We start from the raw sequence: 24,978 nt of genomic DNA, 5'->3' as shown, positions 1-24,978 counted from the left end.
TGATATCATGGCTGTGGCGTCTCTGCTGGTTCCTGAAGTCAAACGGGCTCTGTGGACAGACAGCAGGAGAGAACCTGCCGCAGTGTGCTGCTGAGACCTCCATTTAAAAAAAAATAATAACGGTAAGACAGAAACAAACATGCACCTGTCTGTTAGCTAGCAGTCCGCTCTCTGGTGAACAGCCACAGGCGACACACTGAGCGCTCGTTTGGTCGGTGGCGGTCTCCCGCCGACGGTTGGTCTGGTGGGTGGGGGCGGGGGAGGCAGCTCGCCTCAGACAGCGAGAGACCGAGCCTGATCTGCTGTCTCTCTGCCGGGGAGACCTCTGCCTTTCCCGCAGAAATGCTGTTGGATAGTCCCTCGGTTGTCCACTATCCCTTAACCCCCTGGGCCTGTACAGTATTCTTTCACACACACATACGGGTATTGGGCCGAGCGCGACACCGTACTTCCGGTATCCGCCGTTTTACGCGAGGTGCAAGCAGCCATACACCGTCGAGGTGTTGCTAAGCTTCCTGTACTGAATATCAGAGTATATTGCCTTAATCAATATCTAGTCAACTCTAAAATGCCACATATATGCAATGGCATGATAATATTATTGTGACAAGTGGGGTATTCTTTCACACACAGTGACGTCACGAGCTACCCACAATGCAACACGCGCCATATATATATATATATATATAAATATGCCATTTTCCTGGAGGTGCAAATATCCTGGAAGTGCAAATATAAACAGCTAGCTAACGTAGCCAGGCAGAGCGCACTAGTTTTTTTTTTCTGAATTAACGACCGAAGAAATCGCTGCATGTCTTCGGATTACATCTCTGGACTTGAGGGGTGTGCTCTAGGTCGTTACCAGCGTAAACTAGAGCTGTGTGGGTTGTCGGATTGCCCTTACAGACTGCCTGCAGATGTATGGAAAAACGACAGTGGCCTTCGTCGATTTTGGCAGCATCTACGTCTAATTTCTGGAAACACCAGGTGAATACCCCACTTGTCACAATAATATTATCATGCCAATGCATATATGTGGTATTTTAGAGTTGACTAGATATTAGGGGTGTAACGGTTCACAAACATTTCGGTTCAGTACGTACCTCGGTTTTTAGGTCACGGTTCGGTTCGGTACGTTTTCGGTACAGCAGAAAAAATTATCACAAAACATAAAATATGTTTTGTTTTTTTGTAATTATTATTAAACTGTGAATATTCATTCAAATAAATACAAAATATAATAAAATAAACATTAAAGGTGGGGTAGGTAATGTTGGAGAAACCAGCTCGAGTGCGCTAGAATTTGAAAATACACAGCCGGAAAAAATCTGACACTTCCTTACAGAGCCCCTCCTCCAACACACACGAACACGCACATGACCAATGAGGGCACGAGATAAGTTTGTGCACAGATGGAAGGCTGACAGGCAGGTAGGCCATCCAGTTACTTTAGCCGGCTCAGATGATTGGTCGTGCTTTTTACAGCACCACGGCTTCCACAGATGATGTTTTTTTATGGATTTTTTGTCAAAGCACTTCAGATATTCATTGCTATCGGGACGTTAAGAGCATTCCATGGGATATAACAACAAGTGTATCTCGAGCCGGTTTCTCAAACTTACCTACCCCACCTTTAAGGTGCAGCATGTCGATGAACTGAAATAATCTGTATTTTAACTGTACTGTACTAGTACCTAAGCAGCCAGTTTGACATCAGGACTTGCTTGTCATTGTGTTTTCATGTTGTTTAAAGAAAGATGAACTTGTCCACATTGCTTGCTGAAAGGGCAGATCTGCTGGCACTAACAATGTCTCCTGCTGTGGAGAACACCCTCTCTAGGGACATAGGTAGCAGACACAGCCAGGTAGCGCTTTGCTAACATGGCAGCATAAGGATATTTGGCGTTTGTAATAGCTTTGGCTCGGTCTGAACTCTTTGCGAGTGGTGGAGGCTTAAATGCTAGCGGGAGTTGGGTTTGCACTTTTTTTCTTTTGGTACCGGTGATATTCACGTTCGGGTGATGCCTTTTCAAATGAGTGTGAAAGTTTGATGTATTGCCGCGTAACCAATGTTAGTTGAACAATGCCGAGAAACAGCTTTGGTTCGGTCCACCTGTCTTTGTCCGTCATCCTTGTACGTAACTGCGAAACCAAAATGTTCCCAAACCAGAGACTTCAATGATGCTGGAGGATTTTCGAGCTCAACTTTATGTGCGTTTGCCATTTCCACAGTTCCTCAAACTACTGACTACATTTGAACGCATCCCTCTGACCAGCTCTCATAGTTTGCCTCTCGTCCAATGAAATGACTTGCTCGCTCTGTGACGCGTTGAACCCAATGTGAGCAAATTACTCTGAATGCTGCGACGCAGCACCTGAGATTACTTCCAAGAAGTTCTTCGCATTCTCAATGTTTTACGTTTAACGTTATATTCGAACCGAAGGGCCCATACCGAATAATTTCGGTAAGTGTACCGTTTCACCCCTACTTGATATTGATTAAGGCAATAGACTATGATATTTAGTACAGGAAGCTTAGCAACACCTAGACCAGGGGTCTTCAACTAAAATTCAACGAGGTCCAGTTAGAGAATCTCCCCATGCAAAGGTCCGGAACATCAAAATGTCTAACTTGCTTCATGAATTAGTGTGATATATATTGAAGTGACCGGTAGCTTTATCAACGTCTGCATGTAATCAACAACTGACTGCCAATCAAATAAAGAAAGTACAATTCAAAAACAACAATATTTATTGTCAATTAACATTGAACTATACAGATAGTAAAATACTGTGGCTATGTGTAATGTTCCTCTCGGGCTGCATTTACAAATAAAATATAGAAAATAAATAAAATAGCTTTTGAAAATATGTGCATCTTAAAAGTGCTTAATTTTAGATAAATAAAATAAAGTGTTGCAGCAGCTTGAGAGTCTCTTTTTCTTTGTTAACCGTTTCACATCATGACTTAACAGTTTCAGACGATTATAGAACAATATCAGTCTTTACACATCATAACAATTGAACAGTTTTAAAGTTTCTCTTTCTTTCCCTCTTATATTGCAGTCCCTCACTCACTTTTTTGATTCAGTGTGAGAATTGAGCTGGAGCTTGTCCTGCCAGGAGTTTGTAAATCTGGGCTGACATGGAGTCAGGGCCATTCTCATACACATGCAGGTGCTCATTGGTTACAGTGATGCAAACACAGGTATGGGGAAAAAAGAGAGAACTATTCGAAGCAGAAAAAAACAGCGTAATATACCATCTTCATCTGCTATAATGCTTCAATTAACTGGCTATTCTTTATAATATACTCAGATCAATAGGAGACAGAGATGTTAAGTTAAAAATCAAGGGGTTTTATTATTATTTACAGCAAGGGGGGGGGGGGAACCTTTTTCCTTTACATTTTTACAACATCCTCCGAGGGTCGTACAAATTATTGAACGCAACCTCTGCTTAAAAAAACTAAAATCACAGCCCATTCATTTGGCCTTTCTTTCATGCTGTGCAAAGAAAAAGCAACCTCTTAATCCAGATATCTCACCATGACTCACGCATGCATGCATGTGCACGGTGTGGCATGACCACCAACACAGAAAGATATGGACACAAGATGTGTGCAAATGTATTTAGTATCCTATCCATGTGAACATGATTTAAGTGGGGGGGGGGGACCTAACCTCCTTTAGGGGGGTCCGGGGGCATGTTCCCCCGGGAAGATTTTTAATATTGAAGTTAAAAGCATCAATCTGGTGCTCTTTGAGAGCAACATGAAGAGATCTATGGATACATCTCTCAACACCCATATGAAACAGAACTGTAAGCATATTTTTCTTTTTAGATATTTTACAAATCACTCCCCTTTTAAACTCTATTCTTGTTATTTTTAACAACTTTTTTGTTACTGTCATATAGTATTTTATACCTGTTTTTCATTTAGTCTCATTAATAACTATAATGATCATATCAAGGTGTGCCTTAACCTCACTGAGCTGAGGTTATTTGAGCCTCTCAGGAGAGAGCTCTCTTCCACCTGGTTGTAGAAGAGCTCTTTAAATGTGTTAGCATAGCTAGCTAACCAGATGCTAACAACAACAGATCGCCACTGTGCTTACAACTAAAGACACAGCCACGCAAACACTTGGCATGTGTACGGCTCCTTATGGGTATTGCAAGATTTTAAGGGCTGGAGCGGTGTTCCGGTGCTCTCTGTCAGCACTCCTTTCAGACGAGACATACCACGTGAAGACACGTTACGCTCGTGTTGTGTTCAAGGAACCTGTCCTTGGCCAGGAAAAACAGGTACTCACTTGTTTAATTATTTTTGCGGTCTATATTTCTTCTTCTTTTTTGAAGTGAGAAGTTGTAAGTCAGTCAGACTGACGGACTCCCCCCCCCCTCACCCAAATCAGCGTTAAAAAAGCGGGAGGAGCCGAAAAATCCCCTATTAATGTATTGATTATAGCTCCGGGTCCGTATAGGTCGGCGTCTGGGTCCGGATCCAGACCATGGTCCGCCTGTTGCCGACCCCTGACCTAGACGGTGTACGGCTGCTTGCACCTCGCGTAAAACGGCGGATACCGGAAGTAGTGTTGTCACGATACCAACATTTTGGTTTCGATACCGATACCAAGTCAAGAATTGCGATTCCGATTCTTTTTCGATACTTTTCTTAAAAAAAGGGAAACACGGAATATCGGCTTTAAAATTAGGAATAACAGATGATTTTAGCAGTCAGAACAACTAAAGCAGCAGTGTTACTAAGAACAGAAATGCCAAAGAGTCACATCTAATATAAATATATATAAAAGCATTTATTTTAATTGTGTAGCAGTGAGTTTAACATTTTGGCAGCACTGTTGAGCATTTTGAAAATGTATTTTCATGCCTCTGTGCTTAGTCTTTCTATCTTTATAGCCACTGGTGTAAAGTAACTAAGTTCATAAACTCAAGTACTACTTGGGTACAATTTTGAGATACTTGTACTTTATTTAAGTATTTCAATGTTTCTTTTGCTACTGTGTACTCTACTACAGTTCAGAGGTACATGGTGTACCTTTACTCCACTACATGTATTAATACCTTTAGTTACTTCACGGATGTGGATGAATGATGTGAAATATAATCAACACTTAAATCAGACTTTAGTTCCACCTGGAGTAAATCCACCAGCTACCCTGCAGTCTACAAAGTACTTCAGACTAGCTGCACCTCCACCAGCTACCCTGCAGTCTACAAAGTACTTCAGACTAGCTGCACCTCCACCAGCTACCCTGCAGTATACAAAGTACTTCAGACTAGCTGCACCTTCACCAGCTTTGAGAACACTTTCATGATCAATCATTATAAAACATATCATATATTATTCTGAAATGGACCAATCTGCACAATGACTACTTTTACTGTCGCTACTTTAATACTTTTAGTTGAGGAACATTTTGAATGCAGTACTTTTACTGTAACAGACTATTCCTACACTCTGGTGCTTCTACTTTTACTGTCGCTACTTTAACTATATTTTGATGATAATACTTTTGTACTTTTATTTGAGGAACATTTTGATTGCAGGATTGTTCCTACATTCTGGTACTTCTACTTTAACTCAAGTACAAGACCTGGGTACTTCTACTTTTACTCAAGTACAAGATATATACTTATACCACCTCCGTTTATAGCCTATGAAAAAAACTAATAGAAAACGAAGGCTAAAGCTAACGTTAGCAGATAGTGATGCTAGTTTGCTAGTTACGTTTGCTCAACGATAATATTGCGACAGAAAAACTTTTCAGTGCACATCACGCTCTGCCGCTCCGACAGGGAGCTCTGCTCTGAACACCTGAACGGCCCGTTCATAGACTTCTGGCGTCTTTTTTGTCAACAAGCCGAAGCGCAGCGGCAGTTGCACTCTCACATGCAGCCATGCTTCTCGTTTTCTCACATGCTCTGGCAGCTAGCGCGTGGCCGCGTGCACGAGAGAGGGGAGGGACTTAGAACGTGCTTGAGAGGAGCGGGACTGCAGGCACGGCTGCAGGGAGTGGAAGCAGAGCATTGAACACACACGGCTCTTATTAAAACGGCGCTTTTTCACTGGAGTACTTTTCCCCGTCATTCTTAAAGTACCGATACTAATGAAACGGAGGAATCGTACCGTTTTTAACGGCAGGGTATCGCGGTACCTTTCAAGTATCGGTACACCGTGCAACACTAACCGGAAGTATGGTGTCGCGCTCGGCCCAATACCCGTATGTGTGTGTGAAAGAATTCACCTGGTGTTTCCAGAAATTAGACGTAGATGCAGCCAAAATCGACGAAGGCCACTGTCGTTTTTGCAGGCAGTCTGTAAGGGCAATCCGACAACCCACACAGCTCTAGTTTACGCTGGTAACGACCTAGAGCACACCCCTCAAGTCCAGAGATGTAATCCGAAGACATGCAGCGATTTCTTCGGTCGTTAATTCAGAAAAAAAACCTAGTGCGCTCTGCCTGGCTACGTTAGCTAGCTGTTTATATTTCCACTTCCAGGATATTTGCACCTCCAGGAAAATGGCGTATTTATATTAGGGATGCCAGCGATTATTCGAATATTCGTTACAGTCTCCATAATCGAATATTATTTTTAAAAATCGATTTATTTATATATATTTTTTCATTATTTTTATTTTTTTTTTTTATTATTTATGTTTTGTTTTTTTTCTGGCTTAGTTTCAACCAAAATATATATACATATATATATGCTAATAATAGTAATAGTATTAATAATTGTAAATGGCCATTGGTCACACCACCAGTTTGTTTTACTGTAAACTTGGAGGAAGCCTGCCGAGCAGACTGCTGCTGCAGCACGCTACACACCGACCCCACCCCCACCCCCCCTCTCCCTCACACGTGCGACTAAAGATGAACAAAGCGGCAGGTAAAAAGAGTTCCTCCTCGTGGAACTACTAAGAACATACAAGTCCAAAGGAAGTTAAATGCAAGCTCTGCGAAAAGACGTTGGTCTATCACAACTCAACCTCAACAATGCGTTCGCATTTGAGGTTACAGAGAAAGACCGAATAATCGATTATTATTCGCCAGGGCTGCCGAATAATCGATTTTGATCATGGTCAGTTTCTGGCAACCCTAGTTCAGACGATACATATTGCCGCCATTAATCAAAACGTACTCGCAAAAAGGCGGGGCTTAGAAAGAAATACTCATAACTCATTAACAATGTATCCAAACATCACATATTTTGGTGGATAGGTTCAGTCTGTCTTCGGGAATAGGCACACCAAAGAATTTTCATTTTGGACAATAGGGAGCGCCAAAAACACCACCAATTTATAACTCAAGAACGGTTGGACGAATGTTTTTTTTTTTTTTACACATACTCTGGGGGTGACTACGAACTGAGATTTAAAGTGTTGCAACAAATGCAGAATGTGGGCGTGGCCTATACATTTTTTTTAATTAGGGGGTTACCCCTAACCCACACACACACCGGCTCTGCTGGCGGCAAAATCAATTACAACAGACACCTATACACTCCACAACACACACCTACTGACTGTACAACACACACATACAGCTCCTAAAGCATATCATGTATATCAGGCTACAGCCCTTGTATATTTTATTATGTGAAGCACTATATGGTTTCATGAAAGATATCTACTGTTTACTTGTAGATATCTACTAAAGCATACAAATAAAGTGTGTAATGTAGGCCTGTTACATATATTACTGCTGTTCTCACTGTAAACATCGTGTCTGAATGAAACCAGTTGTATGCAAAGAAATAGCCTAACATCCAGGGGACATGTGATTAGTGAGTAAACAAACAGTAAAGGGCAGAAAGTCTGATGCACATTTGATCATCTCAAATAACTTATAATCACAACGGGAACAGTTTGCAGAGCTGTGCCTCGTTGACTGAAGTCCAGCCATGCGTCACGCCTCTTTTAAACATCACTGTTGGCTGAAATTAATCTCCGGAGAATACTTCAGTGTACCCTCGGTCATAGCTCCTCCAGAGACACTCCTCTCTCCTCTAAATCCAGAGAGACTCCTCTCTCCTCTAAATCAGTGTATCCTCGGTTACGGCTCCTCCAGAGAGACTCCTCTCTCCTCTAAATCCAGAGAGACTCCTCTCTCCTCTAAATCAATGTACCCTCGGTCATAGCTCCTCCAGAGAGACTCCTCTCTCCTCTCTCCTCTAAATCAGTGTACCCTCGGTTATAGCTCCTCCAGAGAGACTCCTCTCTCCTCTAAATCAGTGTATCCTCGGTTACGGCTCCTCCTGACAGCCTCCTCGATAATCGATCCTCGACGAGCCTTTAGAGACATTTGTTTTCCTTCGAGACGGCGCGCCGATATCCGTTTCCGGGTCGCTGCCGGAGGACCTGGGAGTCTGGGATGCGAAAATTATAGAAATGAGAAACGGCTCATTTCCCAGGACTCGCGCGCGTCTGCTTGACGCCGGGACGACCGGCTGCCCTCCCCGACAGGCGTACGGACGCGAGGGCCGCTCATCACTGCGCGCACAAGTGCGACTGCAGTTTTAATTACTGTTGATGTTGTTGTTGTTCCTGATTTTCACCAGCAGACATCAGTAGAGGGGATGTCTTTTGGCCAGTAGTCATTTTGTTGTACCTCACAGGAGATGTGTGTGTTCCCCTCCTGCAGTGTGAGCGGACAGGTGTGTGTTGTAGCTGTGTGTCGGGCTGCCTGCTGCCTCCTGATGAATGAAGAGCTCTCCGGGACACAGCTGATGCAGGTCAGAGGTCATCCCACTGCCAGAACACACAGTCATAACACCAACACATAACTCACACACACTGAATGAATGTGGTCTTTCTGTTGGATTTAGGGCATTTGTATTAAAATGAACCTGCAGAGATTTAGTGTATTCACTACGGCTGTGATCTCTGTTATCAAAGATGGGTAATCATCATGTGGGGAGGCAGACCGAGAGGAGGCAGAGGTTAAGGACACAACAACATATACGATTTGCGTTGGCTGCTGAAACCAAGTTAAATGCCCCAGATAGTGGTGCCGTGATGAAGTATTGTTGTAGGCCAGTGACCATCAACTGGCGGCCCGCGGGCCACATCCGGCCCGCCAGACATTCTCATCCGGCCCGCCGGTGGTGATGTTAGTGCGTTTTTCCCCCCACTATTTTTTTTTTTACAACGTCTCGTGAGTAGTGTGCAGTACCGGAGTCCAACAGAGAGGCAGCAGCTGCGGGACAGTAGACAGTGTAGCCTTCCCTGCCCTGAAGAAGAAGTGTTCCTTCGTTGTGAAGAGCCTGCTTTATGCACCGACAGTAGCCCCGACAGACAGACAGTCCAACGAGCAGGAGCTGCGGGACAGTAGCCTAGAAGTGATCCTTCGTTAGCGTGAAGATTCTAAGCTTTTATGGATTATTAGGTGATAATAATCCATAAATAAATAATTATATATATATATATATATATATATATAAAAAAAAAAGATGATGATTGCTTTTATAAAAAAATTATTTCTAAAACTATGAGGAGAAGTTTATGTTTAATCCGTTCGTTCTTTGGTTTTTCCGTTTCAAAACCGAATAAGAAAAAATTAAAACCAGTGTTGTTTTATTGTTTTGCTATTTTTTAAAACCAAAACGTAAAAACAAAAAAACAACACCGGTTTCTATTTTTTCCCATTCGGTTTTGAAACGGAATTTACCGACCCAGTTCGAACTGCAAGTAAGTGTTATAAATATATCTGTCAGCTTATTATTCGGGAGTAGCCTGGCCAGCCCGATGCATGAGTCTGTGATTGCTTCTCGGGTTGTGCAGTTACCTACAGGTGAAAATACAACCAATCTCGTCTTTGATTAATAGAATGCAGCTTGTTCAAAATCTTTATTCAAGAAAGGGGACTACAAACGTATAGCTGTCATTTTACATTTTGTTTTCTTTTATTTGTTCACTTTTAAACAACTAAAACTCCAACACAGTAACATTACTTGAACATAAATAAACACAGGCCGATAGCACACTTGCGCGAACACGGCACATTTAAACGACAGACACGTCTTAAATATGTTACCAGTCGAACAGAACCTCAAAAATAAAGCGGCAAGTCTCCATTTAACAATGTCTAGGCTACACTAGCCTGAATAAAATAGACATACTATGGCTGAATAACTCACAACTGGTGGTTTAATGCGAGAAGTTACATTTCCCCTCTGATACCAACCTCTTAATGTCGGGCTTGACAGCTGTTAGGCTTATACGCAAGCAGTCCTCCAGCGACTGGTGAGACAGTCGGTTCCTTTCATTTGTTTTGATACTGTTCATTTTTGAGAACCCAGATTCACATGTGTATGTTGACCCAAACATGGTGAGCACATACATAGCCAGCGTCTTCAGTGTCCCATAGTCTTGGGGACAAGACACCCAAAAAGTGCTCAAGCTTTCAGCACCCCGGAGAGCAGCTTGCATCTCGCTGGAGGCCTGCATGTCAATGAGTTGAATCTGAATCGCCGCTTCATCCAACTGCAGCAGCTTCTTCGCATTAGCGGAGAATTCTCCGACTAGGCTGATCGAGAATGGGTCACGCACACATTCGAGGACATCTCTGGTTATGGCAAAGTCATCAAATCTTGTAGAGAAGTTTTCCCTCAGCTGTGTCATGAATTGCTTCATATTACGAGTGACGTTGCTCTCCCCCACTGTCTTCAGTGTGTTGAAGTGCAGCAGTTTCCCTGATATCAAATCTGTGTTGAACAGATCCAGTTTCCCTGATATCAAATCTGTGCTGAACAGATCCAGTTTCCTGATATCAAATCTGTGCTGAACAGATCCAGTTTCCTGATATCAAATCTGTGTTGAACAGATCCAGTTTCCTGATATCAAATCTGTGCTGAACAGATCCAGTTTCCTGATATCAAATCTGTGCTGAACAGATCCAGTTTCCTGATATCAAATCTGTGCTGAACAGATCCAGTTTCCTGATATCAAATCTGTGCTGAACAGATCCAGTTTCCTGATATCAAATCTGTGCTGAACAGATCCAGTTTCCTCCGAAAGGCATCAAGTTTTTCCACCAAATTCACCACGGATTTTTCTTTGCCTTGTATTTGCAGATTGAGTGCATTCAAATGTGAAAATATGTCTGCTAAAAATGCGACGTTGCTCATGTATGTTTTGTCTTGCATGATGCACAGGTAGTCAGCTGCTCCTTTGGATTTACTTTGTTTGACAAACTCCACAACTTGATCCCTGAGTTCAATGAAACGCTCCAAGGCTTTACCTTTGCTCAGCCAGCGCACGTCATTGTGGAGTAAGAGGTCATCGTGGGTAGCATCCGATTCCAGCACGAATTTGCAGAAGAGGCGATGTTGGGTACTTGAATTCCCTCTTATGAAGTTAATTATTTTCATTGTTTTGTCCATGACATCTTTCAAATCCCCGCTTAGCTTGGCGCACAGCACGCTTCGGTGGATCACACAGTGAAGGGCATTTGTCTTTGGAGCAACATTTTTAAATCTGCTCACCATACCCCTGTTTTTGCCGACCATGGCAGGAGCACCATCTGTCACAATTAAGTTGACTTTCTGTAATAACAGGCCATGTTTTTTAAATAGCTCCTCCACTTTCTCAAAGATGATTTCCCCAGTGGTATTACCTTCCAGTGGAATCAAAGCCAACAGCTCTTCTTTCAAATCTTTTCCATCAAAGTATCTGACAAAGACGGATAGCTGTGATATATCAGTGGTGTCAGTGGATTCGTCAATAGCCACAGATATATGTTCAGCTTTCTTGACCTCATCAAGTACAAGTCGCTGAACATCCTCCGCCAACACATGAACCCGGCGGGCGGTAGTCGAAGCAGAGAGCGGTACTTGCTTCACTTCCTATCCATGGATTTGTCGGTGGCGAGTTCCTCCAAAACTGCCACCATGCACTCCTTAAAAACTTCTGACGTGGCAAATGCTTTATTATTTTTTGTCAGAACCCACACAGCCTGAAGAGACGCACTTGTTGCCCTCTCTTGCTCTGTTGAAGTCCGGGTAATAATTCCGGTGGCACGGGCATATCCAGCTTTCAAGGTGGACATTTTAATGCGACGGGCCTCGGACTTCTCAGGATACGACTGTTAAATGATGACGCCTGAGATTGTACTCTTTTGGAATAGCGACCATTTCATTGCAGATAAGGCAAACAGGTTCAGCCTTACTGAACGATGGCATGATGAATGCGTGTTTATCTGTCCATTCTTCATTAAAACTGCGGTTTTCCACTTCAACTTTACGCTTGAGGCTCTTTGACAGTGACATTTTTGCGTGCCTGCATGGCAAAGCACATCCTTATATCCTGCAACCGTTTCCCACCAATCAGGACAAGGTATTAATACAAAAGTGAATTCCTTTCCCTGCCAATCAGGACTGCTTTCAGTTTTATTACCCCAGATACAGGCTTATTAAAAAAAAAATACTTTTTTCAATAAAGTGAACATATTAACCCTCTGGAGTCGGTGGACGCGCCGGCGCGTCCAGGTGCGCATAACTTACGTAATTAATCATATATTTTCGATTATAAGGAGTAGAAATATGATTCAGATATCCGCGGAATCGCTGGAAGGGTATAGCTTTCCAGCGGTACCTCCTGTGAGACTGTAACCAGGGCACAGCAGCCAATATGGCCACTCAAAGCAGATTGACACTGTGTGGGATTGGTGGATTCGTGTGTCCGTCAAGGAAATCTCGGCCGGCAGCCATCATGGTCTGAAATGACCAATGGACATCGAGAAATCACTAAGGAACTACCCACCAAGTAAAAAAAACATAAACCACGTGTCTCCCATCAGTTTACGTCTGTGTGGAGAGAGAGAGAGAGACAGAGAAAATGGCTAAAAAAAAAAAATGGCTAAAAAAAAAAAACTTTACAGTAGCCTCAGAACGTGAAGTCTTCGACTCTTCTGAATAAGAAGAATACAAAGACAACAACATGGATCCATTTGGACATGGGTAAGTGTAAATATTACAGTAATAGTGTACTGGCAATGTGTGGGGAATACTGCGAAAATGAACAATAGGTTTATTGATATATTTTTTTTATCGATAGTCATGAACTTTTTCTTGGGACAAAATAGACTCCATTAGCAAACGTTTACTCTGTGTTAACGTTATGTTGGTGTGTAAAGTGAGATTACATGTGTAGATGATTAAATTAATCATTTATTCCTCCCACAACGGAGACATTTACAGTAGCTATAAACATGTGTTTGCCAGATAAGACTTTGTCATACATAGATTTATTTATATGTGTGCCTGTGATTATTTTACCGTCCTGTACAGATGAGACTTTGTAATCAGATGAGACTTTGTAATGTGTGTCTGTGATTTTATACTGAATGTAAAAGTAACTGGAAATACCTGTGTGTGTGTGTGTGTGTGTGTGTGTGTGTGTGTGTGTGTGTGTGTGTGTGTGTGTGTGTGTGTGTGTGTGTGTGTGTGTGTGTGTGTGTGTGTGTGTGTGTGTGTGTGTGTGTGTGTGTGTGTGTGTGTGTGTGTGTGTGTGTGTGTGTGTGTGTGTGTGTGTGTGTGTGTGTGTGTGTGTGTGTGTGTGTGTGTGTGTGTGTGTGTGTGTGTGTGAAAAGTTTGAATGCCCAATTTGTATTTGTACACATCACATGAACCTTGGTATGTAATATGAAGTCATCTATATATATAATTTATTATGATCTATATATATATATATATGTATAAAACAATCTCTGGCCCCCGAAAGCGTCTCTTGGATTAATTTTGGCCCTTGGACAAATGTAGTTGGTGACCCCTGTTGTAGGCCGACCCAGAAGTTAGCATGGCAAGCTCCCTCTACAAAAAGCTTTGGGATTCTTAATTGTTTCATGGGTTATGGCTGAAAATAATCTCTGTATTTTATGTCGTAGAACAAAATCTCTTCAGCTTGTGATTACCACAGACTTTGTTTCAGGCTAACAACCAAAAAAGGTTTGGGAAAAACTTAGATTTTGAAACAAGGTACCGGGAAGTGGTAAAATGCTGACTCTATGCCACTCTATTGCTCCATGCACACACCTCTCACCCTGCCCGCGTTTGAACAGTGTGCACTGCTGTCTTTTGGGTTGATTTTTACACAGACAGTGTGTTCACGGTTTTTGATATTTCCCAAAAATGTGGATGTTTGAGTGTCAATGAACACGTCGTCCATATACAGTTTAATCTCCGCCTGTGCTCACAACTGCTTGACAGCATGACTCTAACTTAACTTTCAACAGACAGCAGGAAGTTGTCACTTTGAACAGTGTTTGGTAAATGTGCTGTGATTGATTTTTCTCCTCAGGGCATGCAGGTGTTTCTGATAATATGATGAATTATCCCCAATGAGTCCCCATAAGTAAGTTAAGATATTTCTGTAACACTAATTAGACTCAAACTAGTAATCTGAAATAATGTGTCTGTTCCCAAATGATGGAGTTCAACAGATGCAACTCAGTGGGAACAGTAAACATGACAGAGCAGTGTTGAATGTTTGTTCCATTTGTCCCTGAAGGAATCACGAGAGCCGTTTGAGTCCCAACTCCAAGGTCCTGATGCAGCGTAACATCGTGGGCTGCAGGATCCAGCACGTGTGGAAGGAAGGGGGGGGGCATGTGATGTGGAAAGGAACCGTGCTGGACCAGGTGAGGAGAGAGTCCAGTGTATCTCCGTGTGTGTCAGCAGCACCCCCGTGTATGAAAGAGGCCACCCTCTGCAGGACTATAAGCCTTAATATATTTTAAACAAATTCTATAAAAATGTATACCCAAAGAGGCTTTGAGTCACAAACAGTAAAATGAGGTATAAAGAATAAAAGCAGGCTGTGAGCATGTTTATTTTTGCTGTTTTAATACATAGTGCCAGATAAAGATTAGGCTTAACTACTATCAGTGGTGAAATACTATTTGTAGGGATAGATTCTAGAGGTGGCTGCGCAGAATGAAAACGGACTCGGGTGATCATCACATTTGTTGTAAAGTCCAAAAGAATCCAAATCAGTTTTATCGAAAGAAGGTTTACACATACATGGAAGCAGGGCCGTGGGAAGTAGGGGTGCTGCAGCACCCCCTGATGGAGGACAGGGAATCTGCACGTCCACAAGATTAAATGGAAATATAATTTAGGTGGTGGGTGGGGGAGCGGCGGACAAGCAACGCCAGCGTCCTCTCTCCTGTGTAATCACAGGACTCTTTTTAGAATGATAATACAAAAACAACACATTTTCAGCCTTGATGTAACAACATTCATAATTATGTAAAGATAACACCCTTTTCACCCCGGTTACATTTTCCATTCGCCCTGTACTGTAAGTGATGAAAGTGGGGGATGTTGGCTTATCAGGCTCACAGCCAAAGTGAGAGAAAGAGAGAGATTTCGATTTTTCAAACTACTTTTATTCACAAAGCAAAAAACTAAGCAGACACATTGACACACATTGTCGGTTCAGAAAACAACTGAAAATAAGATCATCATTCTCCACAGAACACAACGCATTTTTAAGAAACCACATGCCCTCAAATTCTCCCACATTTTCTTTGGTCAAACAAAAGCAACTGTAGTTCGTTTTCAGTCTTGCTTTTGCCGTATGCTTGAAAAATAAAAACTGCATCGGTATCCATTGATTTCTCCACTTTATTCCTCCTGCTGAGGTAGAAGGCCATTTTTGCTTGCCCCAACAACAAATTAAAAAGCTGACTTTTGCACTTTTGCTTCTGGCTGTACCTCCAACCCAAAATGAACATTGACTTAGAAAAAAACACATTCAAGAAAATCAACTTCTGAGTAACTGAAAAAGACAAAGGAGTCGACCACATTCTGTAAGTCAGGGGTGCCCACACCTTTTTGGCTGGTGAGCTACTTTTGAAATGACCAGCTCACCGAGGTCTACCAACCAAAAATAAAATCCCAAATTGCAAGGAGCTGAATAACACGTTTTATTTATACATGGGATAACTACAATAGGGCTGCAACAAACGACTCATTTGATAATCGATTAATCTATCGATTAATCAACTATTCGGACTATTACGGCCCGTCCACACTACAGCGTCGACAACTCCAATCTGCCCATTCACTTTCAATGGGGTCACGTTGCCTCGCTTTTTCGCCGAACTGAATTGTGGGTAGCATAGCGGTCCGTCTCCGCCGGAGACGCCCGAGTAGCCAGCGCCAGCCAATCAAATCCCGTTTCTGAAAATCTGACAGCTCAAGCCGTGGCCAATCAAACCGCGTCTAAGCTGGGAGAGATATCCCGCCGTTCATTTCTATATTTCAAAAAAAGTCGGAGGAGAAACTAACTATCGCCGTAGCGAATCACCCGGTTTTGTATGACCAGACCCTCTTCACCTACCGGGACACAAACCGGAGGAACCAGCATGGAGGGAGGTGGCAGAGACAGTGGGGGAAACGGGTAGGTTTTCGCCTGTTTGGGGAGTTTATATATATATTTTTTTTTTTTGAAGCTGTAGTGTGGACGCTCCGTTACTGTATGCCTTGCACAATTTCTCAAGCGCTCTTATTTAGCCATCAACTTTTAGATGTAGCTTGAGGTTGTTTTAGGCATGTGGAAACTAACAATGAAGACAATAAAGATGAATACTTGATTCAAAAATACATATATTATTAAATTAACTTAACAAATTGTTTACAAAACTAACATTGCTTTTTATTTAAATTAAATAAATAATATTTCACATCAAAAGAAACAACAATGTTTTAACAAATCGTATTAAATAATGTGATGACAGAACTGTAAACAGAATAGCTGAAACTTTAACAAAATAAATAACTCAGTTTCCTCTAATCATTATGTTTGTATCATTGGGTTAACTCCGTGTGTTGCTGCTAGCATACAGAACACCTGACGTGGAAACGTTACTCGTGGAGGGGGCTACAGAGCTGCTAGAAAGACAGTGGAACCCGGTGCACTCCTCCGTCTGCATGTGGAGCACTTTTTGCTAAATGTTTAGACAAATTGCTCGTGTTACCGCCCTCACATGCTGAACTCTCTTGGCAAGGAGCATCGTCCACCTCAAGACGCGTAACATTTAACCACACCTTGGAGCGCTTCTCTCCGACATCCCAGCCGTGTGTGTGTTGCTGCATGTAGCAGCTGCGTGTGTGTAAACTGCCCCGCCCCCTCGCACACAGACGGGGGAGCGTGATCTCGTCTCGATTGGAAAGATCAAAAATACACCGACCACAGACGCATTTGTTTGTCTTTTTGCATGTTAGAAACGAGTTGGCGACACTAAGACATAATAATGAGATAAGAGATAATGTTTGTGTAGCAATAATACATGACCTTTCTCAACTCGCTACTCGGAGGGAAGTCGCTGCTATGCCTTGTGAACACTCCGATGATGCCTCTCCACGTTACCTTTCTTTGGCAGAGCGACGCTTGCTTTACAAATAAGGCAAATAACCTTTGAATGTGACATCACAACAAAACATTCTTCCCCCCATTCTGGTGGAAGTGGTTTGTCTTTAGCTTCTGGCTCGGTCCCGCACTCATTTTGTTGTTTGTCTCTTGTTTGTCTCTTTAACTTAATTTGAGTTTTCCCGGCACTTGACTGATTTTGTATCGCTTTGGGTTAACAGACCGGAAAGCAATAGGTCGCTTTTTCTGTCAATCAAGTAAACTCCTGAAGTCAGTGGCAGGCAGGCCAAGGGAGGAGGGATCAAAACCTGTTTTGTCTATTTTAACGGAGCTGGATTATTTTTTTTTATGAATGACTTGCGATCTACCAGCATTGCCCGCGCGGTCGACGTACTGGGCACCTCTGCTGTAAAGCAATGAAACATGGTTTCCCTCTGTTCACAGAAAGGACAGGCGTCAAACACTGTAGGGTTGATCACTGAAACGAAAGCATTAACAGCTACCGCACGTTGAGAATCGATCATAGATTATACATTTTACTGATACCAATTATATAATATTTACCTTGTTCATTAAAAATAAAATAATTTTTTTTTTTTTAATATATATATATATTTTTTTTAATGACAATCAAACATGTGGGAAGAGGGTAGGCTGATTATAGTTATAAAAAAACAAGAGAATAAAGGAAAAACTGGTATAAAATACTATATGACAGTAAAAAAAAGTTGTTAAATAAACAAGAATATAGTTTAAAAGGGGAGTGATTTGTAAAATATTCATAAAGAAAAAGAAAATCTGCTTACAGTTCGGTGTTGAGAGATGTATCCATAGATCTCCTAATGTTGCTCTCACACCAGATTGATGCTTTTAACTTCAACATTTAAAAATATATATTCCCGGGGAGCATGCCCCCTAGAGGAGGTTAGGTCCCCCCCCCCCCCACACTTAAATCATGTTCACATGGATAGGAAACTAAATACATTTGCACACATCTTGTGTCCATATCTTTATGTTTATTAAGGATCCCCAGTAGCTTTTACTCTTGACAAAAGCTACTCTTCCTGGGGTCCGACACTTAAAACAATACAACAATAATACAACAACATTCAAGACATGATTCCTGACATCATTAACAACATCACCAATATCATCAACAATTTCCAACATCATCAACAATCTTATCCACTTTCCAATATCAATCTCAGTCTCAGCCAAGGATGGTACATGGTAAGAGTCATGGTGAGATATCTGGATTCAGAGGTTGCTTTTTCTTTGCACAGCATGAAAGAAAGGCCAAATGAATGGGCTGTGATTTTAGTTTTTTTAAGCAGAGGTCAATCATTTGTACGGCCCTCGGAGGATGTTGTAAAAATTGAAATGGCCCTTGAGAGGAAAAAGGTTCCCCACCCCTGCTATAGAGTATCCAAGGAATACACAATAGAATGGGGGATGGACGTCACATCCTCTAGGGGGTTTGAACATTTTAAAGTAAAATGCTTCAATCTGGTGCACTTTGAGCAGAATTACTACTAGATCTAGGGGGTACAACTCTAAACACCCATATGAAAAAGATCGGTTTACATTTTAATAATCAAATAAGTATGTGAACATAACCAACAACCTACCATAGCCAATAACAAATACATGTAACTTATTTAATTTTTGTTGTTCTTTCATATTTTATTTGACCTATTAACATTTATTTATTCATGCATATTTTTTTATCTCTCCAGTTTAAAACGATATGTCTGGTTTACTGTCCTATTATACATTGAAATGATTTCAAACCTGTTTGTCCCAATAATTATAAAGGAGTGCCTTGGAAATATGTGTTTACATAAATTGTGATCAAACGTTTGAGACCCACTGAGATAACTTACCCCCTGATCCCACCGGAAGCATCTGCGCTGCCCCGCGCTGCGACCTCCTCCTGCGTCATAACCCACCAGGCGCGTTTCAAAACGTTGCGGAAGCGGAGCGTCGTGTGTGCAGCCTCGCAGTTGTTGTTGATTTAAACACAAGTTTATTTGGGGGATGGGCCTGGGCCGGATGAACGTTCCACTTCCTGCCTGCGCTGCGCCAAAAATAGGATTCATCCTATATTTTAGAAATTCCTTGCGGCGAGGAGCTTCTGGGACGCTTCGAGCCGCAGCGGGTCTGGTGGAATAGCACCCATTGACTAGAGTGGCCGCGATTGCTAAAAACACCGCAGCGCAGACGCTCCTGGTGGGATTAGGGGGTGAGACTAAAGCAGTGCTTCTCAAAGTGTGGTCTGCGGACCACTGGTGGTCCGTGAGCGCCCCCTAGTGGCCCGTGAGTATATTGGTAACATTTCACATTTTAAATAAATAAATACATTTAAGTTTTCCGCACTCTCGCGGGAATATCTCCGCAATGGAGCGAGCTTAAGTTTCACTTTCTATTGCATGATAAAGCCCAGGGCAACACCTTCGTCACACATGTTGCCACTTGTTTGTACAATTTTCAGGTGATTTATAATCTGTTCTAGAAAAACGATGTGTTTTGGGTAGTGCTGTCAAAATTGTCGCGTTAACGGCGGTAATTAATTCTTTTAATGAATTGCGTTAAAATATTTAACGCATTTAACGCATGTGCAGAATGGCCCGCCCCATACATGCCACCAGTGGCAGCGCCAGGGTATGAATGGGGTAGGCTACACCCATACCAAGAAATAGCTTAGCCCCACCATGAGACATGATGTTAAAGTAAGCAAAATAAAGTCTGCCAACTCGCAGAGTAAATTGCACAGACAGCAGTTAGTAAGATTGATTTCAGTAGCCACGGTTTTGAAAACTTTTGTCACGTAGTGATCGTCTTCCAAATAGAACATCTTTGATAACGGCGTGGTGTTGTTGCAGGAAGTCCCGACGGAGAATACTCTTGCTGTAGTACAGGGCAGAGCCATATAATACTAATAATATGGCTCTGGTACAGGGGTGCACATAACTGGTACGCAGGTTATGTGCGTAATCTGAAATGCATACCGTCACTTGTGTCACAAAGCGCATTTGCATACCGACGTACTTGTGAAGCTTTTCCAGAAGGCGGTTAGATCACCGGACGACAGAGTCGGTCTCCGTGTGCACAGACAGGCTGCCCCCCCCCCCCCCCCCTAGTTTTGGGATATTGGTGGAGTTAGGTGGTCCGCGAGTGTTTTTTTATTGGTTAAGTGGTCCTTGGTATGAAAAAGTTTGAGAAACACTGGACTAAAGTGAACTATATAAACCCTCAGAGTCCTTCACCTCACTGAGCTGAAGTTATCAGCCTCTCAGTCTGACTGGAGAGGACTCTCCCTCCACATCATTGTAGAAACATCTTCTTATATCCGTTAAAGCAGCTAGCACCCGATGCTAATAACAACAGCGCCGGTACCGGTGCACCCTCCCTCGCACACTGAGCTGCGGGCGCCTGATAAGCCAACATCCCCATTAGTCACATTTAATCAAAAATAATTGTTATGTTGGATGGAATTGCTACCTTCCTTCTTTATCTGGGCTTGGGACTGGCACAGTGAGCCAAAAGAGACACACTGCAAGCCAGGGCGGGATCAGCAATGGCTTTGCGCATGCGCGATTAATATTCAGTCTGGACGCGTAGTGTGTCTCTTTTGGGTCACTTTGCCACCTCTATGCTCGAGTGCAGCTGTCTAGCGAGGCTGCCTGTGAGTGCTTTGGGACGGTGGAGGGGCTCAGCACCCGCTGCTCGTTGAGGAAAGTAACTGCGTAACGATTACATGCTATCACGTCAGATTCTCCAAACACCAGAAAAGTCTCCAATAACACCAGAAAAAGTAGCTGGATTTGTCGCTAGTCGCCGGAGGGGTTGGAAAGTCGCCCGATTTAGCGAGAAAGTCGCCAAGTTGGACTCTGAGATAACTTAGACTAAAGTGAACTAACTCAAACGGTTTGTAGGCTAAACAAATATTTCCACAAGGCACACCTTTATAATTATTAGGATGAATAAAGACAGGTTTGAAATCATTTCAGTGTATACTATAGGACAGTAAACCAAAAATATATTTAAAACTGGAGCGATTAAAAAATATGCATAAATAAATGTTAATAAGATATGAATGAACAACAATCAAATAAGTTACATGTATTTGTTATTGGCTATGGGTTATTGGTTATGTTCACATACTTATTTGGTTATTAAAATGTAAACCGATCTTTTTCATATGGGTGTTTAAAGTTGTACAGGGACCGACCCCTGGTTCCCACGGCTATGCATGGAAGCTGCTTTGGTGCACACATGAACACAGTATAGGGACATACGGTGTGAGATACAAGTCCACATTTATTGATAAAGATAAATGTAATGTAGGGTGATGACGTCATAAAATATGACGATCAATATGACATTCAAAGCTTTATTTGGTAATGGAAGCTTTAAAATGACTACCTGCTTCCAAACCCTTAAAGTGTGTATCACTGCTGACGCAAAGACACTAACCTAAAGGATCTAGGGTGTGTGGAAAGAAGCTCAGGGACAAGGAACTAATTATTTGAATGTATGTCCATCAGGTGCCAGTGAACCCGTCTCTCTTCCTGATAAAGTACGATGGTTTCGACTGTGTGTATGGTCTGGAGCTCCATAAAGACGAGAGGGTTCAGGGCCTGGAGGTGCTCCCCGACAGACTAGGTAAGACCCCGAGCTGCTCAGTTAGTGTGCTAGTTTAGCTATAATCAGTCTTTTCACTTCACATATAGCAATAATTGCCCACTGCTTATGGATATACTTATTGGCATCCAGCTTAGCATGATGAAAGTGTGAAGCTGAATGACAAGCTGAGCCGGACAGGTCACATCCAGTCATTTTGTTTTCAAGTCCTTCTTGGTGGGGGGGGGGGGCTTTATTCACTTTGCCTACTTAGTCAGCAGTGAGGCGACTAAAGGGAAAGTGCAGACATTTGTCACAGCGGCTCCCGTTCTCCCAGCAGCTAAGCCCCGTGCCTCAGGCGGCAGCCTGGCGGACACCATGATTGGGAGAGCTGTAGAGCACATGTTCGAGACCGAGGAGGGGCCAAAGGAGGAGTGGAGGGGGATGGTGCTGGCCCGGGCCCCCATCAAAACCACCTGGTTCTACATCACCTACGAGAAGGACCCAGTCCTCTACATGTACCAGCTGCTGGAGGACTACAAAGAGGGAGACCTCCGCATCATGCCTGACTCCAGTGAGTTCACTAAGCTGCTTCTACACAGTTTGAGGTGGAGATTTAGAGAGCAGGGCCCTTCACCTGTCCTGAGCATTGGATAATATCTGAATGAGTATTCCTCAGAGGTGGAAGAAATACTCAGATGATTTACTTAAGTAAAAGTAGTAATACTACAGTGTAAAAGTACTCTGCTACAAGTAGAAGTAATGCATTTAAAATGTTACTTAACTAAAATACAAAATTGTGCATCAAAATATACTTAACGTACCAAAAGTAAAGGTATATATGTAAATATTCACAAAAGCCCATTAAAGTTTTAAATGATTGCGTTATAATTAGGGCTGTCAAGTTAACGCGTTAAAAAAAATTAACGCCACTAATTATTTTTAAGGCGATTAACGCATGTGTATTTTTTTTCCTCGGCCGCCCCGTAGTTTCAGAGCATCGAGTTTAAAATACCGTCTACAAGCTGATGCTGACAGCCCCGCTCCTGCTGCCCGCTTGTGGCAGACCACACTTCCACGCTCACCGGCAGGCACCGACTGGCCATCTGGAGGACCGGGAGGGTGTGTGTGTGTGCGTGGCGCGAGCGAGGCACACCTTACGTGTTGTTGTTAGCATCTGGTGCTAGCTAGCTGCGCTAACGGATATAAGGAGCTGTTTCAATGAAAACAGAGGAGCGACATTTCGCCGACAACTGCGCCGAGCACTTGACTTGATGCAGGAAGCAGAGAGCGGGACATTGTAGGAGAAGTCAGCACACTCAGCACGGATAGTGCACAACATGATTGCAGCATCCAGGCAGTCCCGTTCGAGCATATGCCTTGAGCTGCACATAGCTCCAGCACACACACACACACACACACACACACACACACACACACACACACACACACACACACACACACACACACACACACACACACACACACACTGTATTGTATGAGAGAGGTTCCAGGTTGAATTGAGGCACATATTTGTAATGTTCAGAGGGTGTGTGTTTAATATTCATGAGGATATTTGTCATTGTTCAAATGATAATAAACAAACGTATAAAGCATATTTGTCCACGCATATGTTGATAAGAGTATTAAAAACTTGAAAAATATTCCTCTAAGGTACATTTAGAACAGATAAAAAATGTGCGATTAATCGCGATTAACTATTTTAATCGACTGACAGCCCTAGTTGTAATTATTGACGCATTAACGCTAAACCTAACCCTTTGAATTACTTTATATATTTCTGGGCAGCTTAACTAATTATGATATATGATTGATTATGTATTAGTTGATTTACTTTTTGTATTGATAATCTAAATCTGCAAATGAACAAGTAACTTAATCTGTAAAATCAATGTAGTGAGTAATAAGAAAAAAGTAAAGTACAAATATGACAATGTTTTACTTAAAGGTGGGGTATGTAATTTATTTCAGAAACACTTTTTGTTATATTCCATGGAATGCTCTCAACATCCCGATAGCAATGAATATATTAAATGCTTTGACGATAAATGCATAAAAAAATGTCATCTCTGGAAGCCGTAGCGCTGTAAAAAGCCAGACCAATCATTTTAGCCGGCCCGGCTAAAGTAACTGGATGGCAGACGCAGATTTTTTCCGGTTGTGTACTTTCAAATTCTAGCGCACTCGAGCTGGTTTCTCCAAAATTACATACCCCACCTTTAAGTGCAGTACTTGAGTAAATCTACTTAGTTACTTTCTTCCTTTTAAAAGGCAGGCGTGCTGTGGTAAAAAATAATAATTCTATGTGTATTATTTTATATTATGAACTTAAAAATGGTTATGCCAATTTAATGCATTCACATAATCTATTTAAATGGTATGTTTACATTTTAGTTTTAGTTTAGAAGTAAGATGGCATAGAAATATCAATTCAGTCAGAAAGCTTTAATCTGTCCAGTTTCACATGGAGAGTCAGAAGCATGCGAGATGATGTTAATATGAATAATGTGTGTGTGGGCCTGCAGGCGACAGCGCCCCCTCGGAGCGGGAGCCTGGGGAGGTGGAGGAGAGCCTGGTGGGGAAACAGGTGGAGTATGCCAGGGAGGACGGAGGCAAGCGGACCGGCATGGTCATCCACCAGGTGGAGGCCAAGCCCTCCGTCTACTTCATCAAGTTTAATGACGACTTCCTTATCTACGTTTACGACCTGCTCAAAACTTCGTAAGACTTTGCAGGCATCTCGTCATTTTAATTCCAAAATGGATGAAGTGTGAGGAGCCGAGCTTCACTCCCTGAGGTTCAGAACAGAGGAGAAGCCTTCAGCCTGTTTGAGATGAAGGCAGGGGAATAAAGGAGAGTCAAATATCTGTCCGTCAGTTCATTTCAGTGTTGCTGTTGGCCCACTGCCTTGTTTCCTTTGATTTGTATGTTTTAA

General features: G+C 42.4%; 1 protein-coding gene across 3 annotated transcripts; it reads left to right on the top strand.

Moving 5' to 3' along the window:
* LOC117456118 (spindlin-Z) lies at positions 1–24,910 on the top strand. 3 transcript variants are annotated; one of them, XM_034095868.2, is made up of 7 exons: positions 1–122; positions 8,671–8,761; positions 14,325–14,378; positions 14,535–14,664; positions 21,947–22,064; positions 22,363–22,596; positions 24,569–24,910. In XM_034095868.2, the coding sequence occupies exons 3-7, from the start codon at positions 14,365–14,367 to the stop codon at positions 24,766–24,768; spliced, it is 696 nt and encodes a 231-aa protein (XP_033951759.1). In that variant the 5' UTR covers positions 1–122; positions 8,671–8,761; positions 14,325–14,364; the 3' UTR covers positions 24,769–24,910. The 3 variants fall into 3 exon arrangements, with proteins under 3 accessions (XP_033951759.1, XP_033951757.1, XP_033951758.1); XM_034095866.2 differs by having other exon boundaries at positions 22,360–22,596; XM_034095867.2 differs by lacking the exon at positions 8,671–8,761 and having other exon boundaries at positions 22,360–22,596.
* Positions 24,911–24,978: the final 68 nt, after the last annotated feature.

Source organism: Pseudochaenichthys georgianus, chromosome 12 (genome assembly GCF_902827115.2).
Source record: "Pseudochaenichthys georgianus chromosome 12, fPseGeo1.2, whole genome shotgun sequence".
In the NCBI taxonomy this organism is placed as follows: Eukaryota; Metazoa; Chordata; class Actinopteri; order Perciformes; family Channichthyidae; genus Pseudochaenichthys; species Pseudochaenichthys georgianus.
Note: the sequence above shows the minus strand (reverse complement) of the source record. Positions and strands in the feature narration are given on the sequence as shown.

Bases quoted from the DNA above. Each gene is read 5' to 3' on its own strand.
- LOC117456118 (XM_034095867.2), top strand. The intron at 14,665-21,946 runs GTGAGGAGAGAG...TATGTCCATCAG, and splicing joins AAGGAACCGTGCTGGACCAG to GTGCCAGTGAACCCGTCTCT. The intron at 22,597-24,568 runs GTGAGTTCACTA...GTGGGCCTGCAG, and splicing joins CCGCATCATGCCTGACTCCA to GCGACAGCGCCCCCTCGGAG.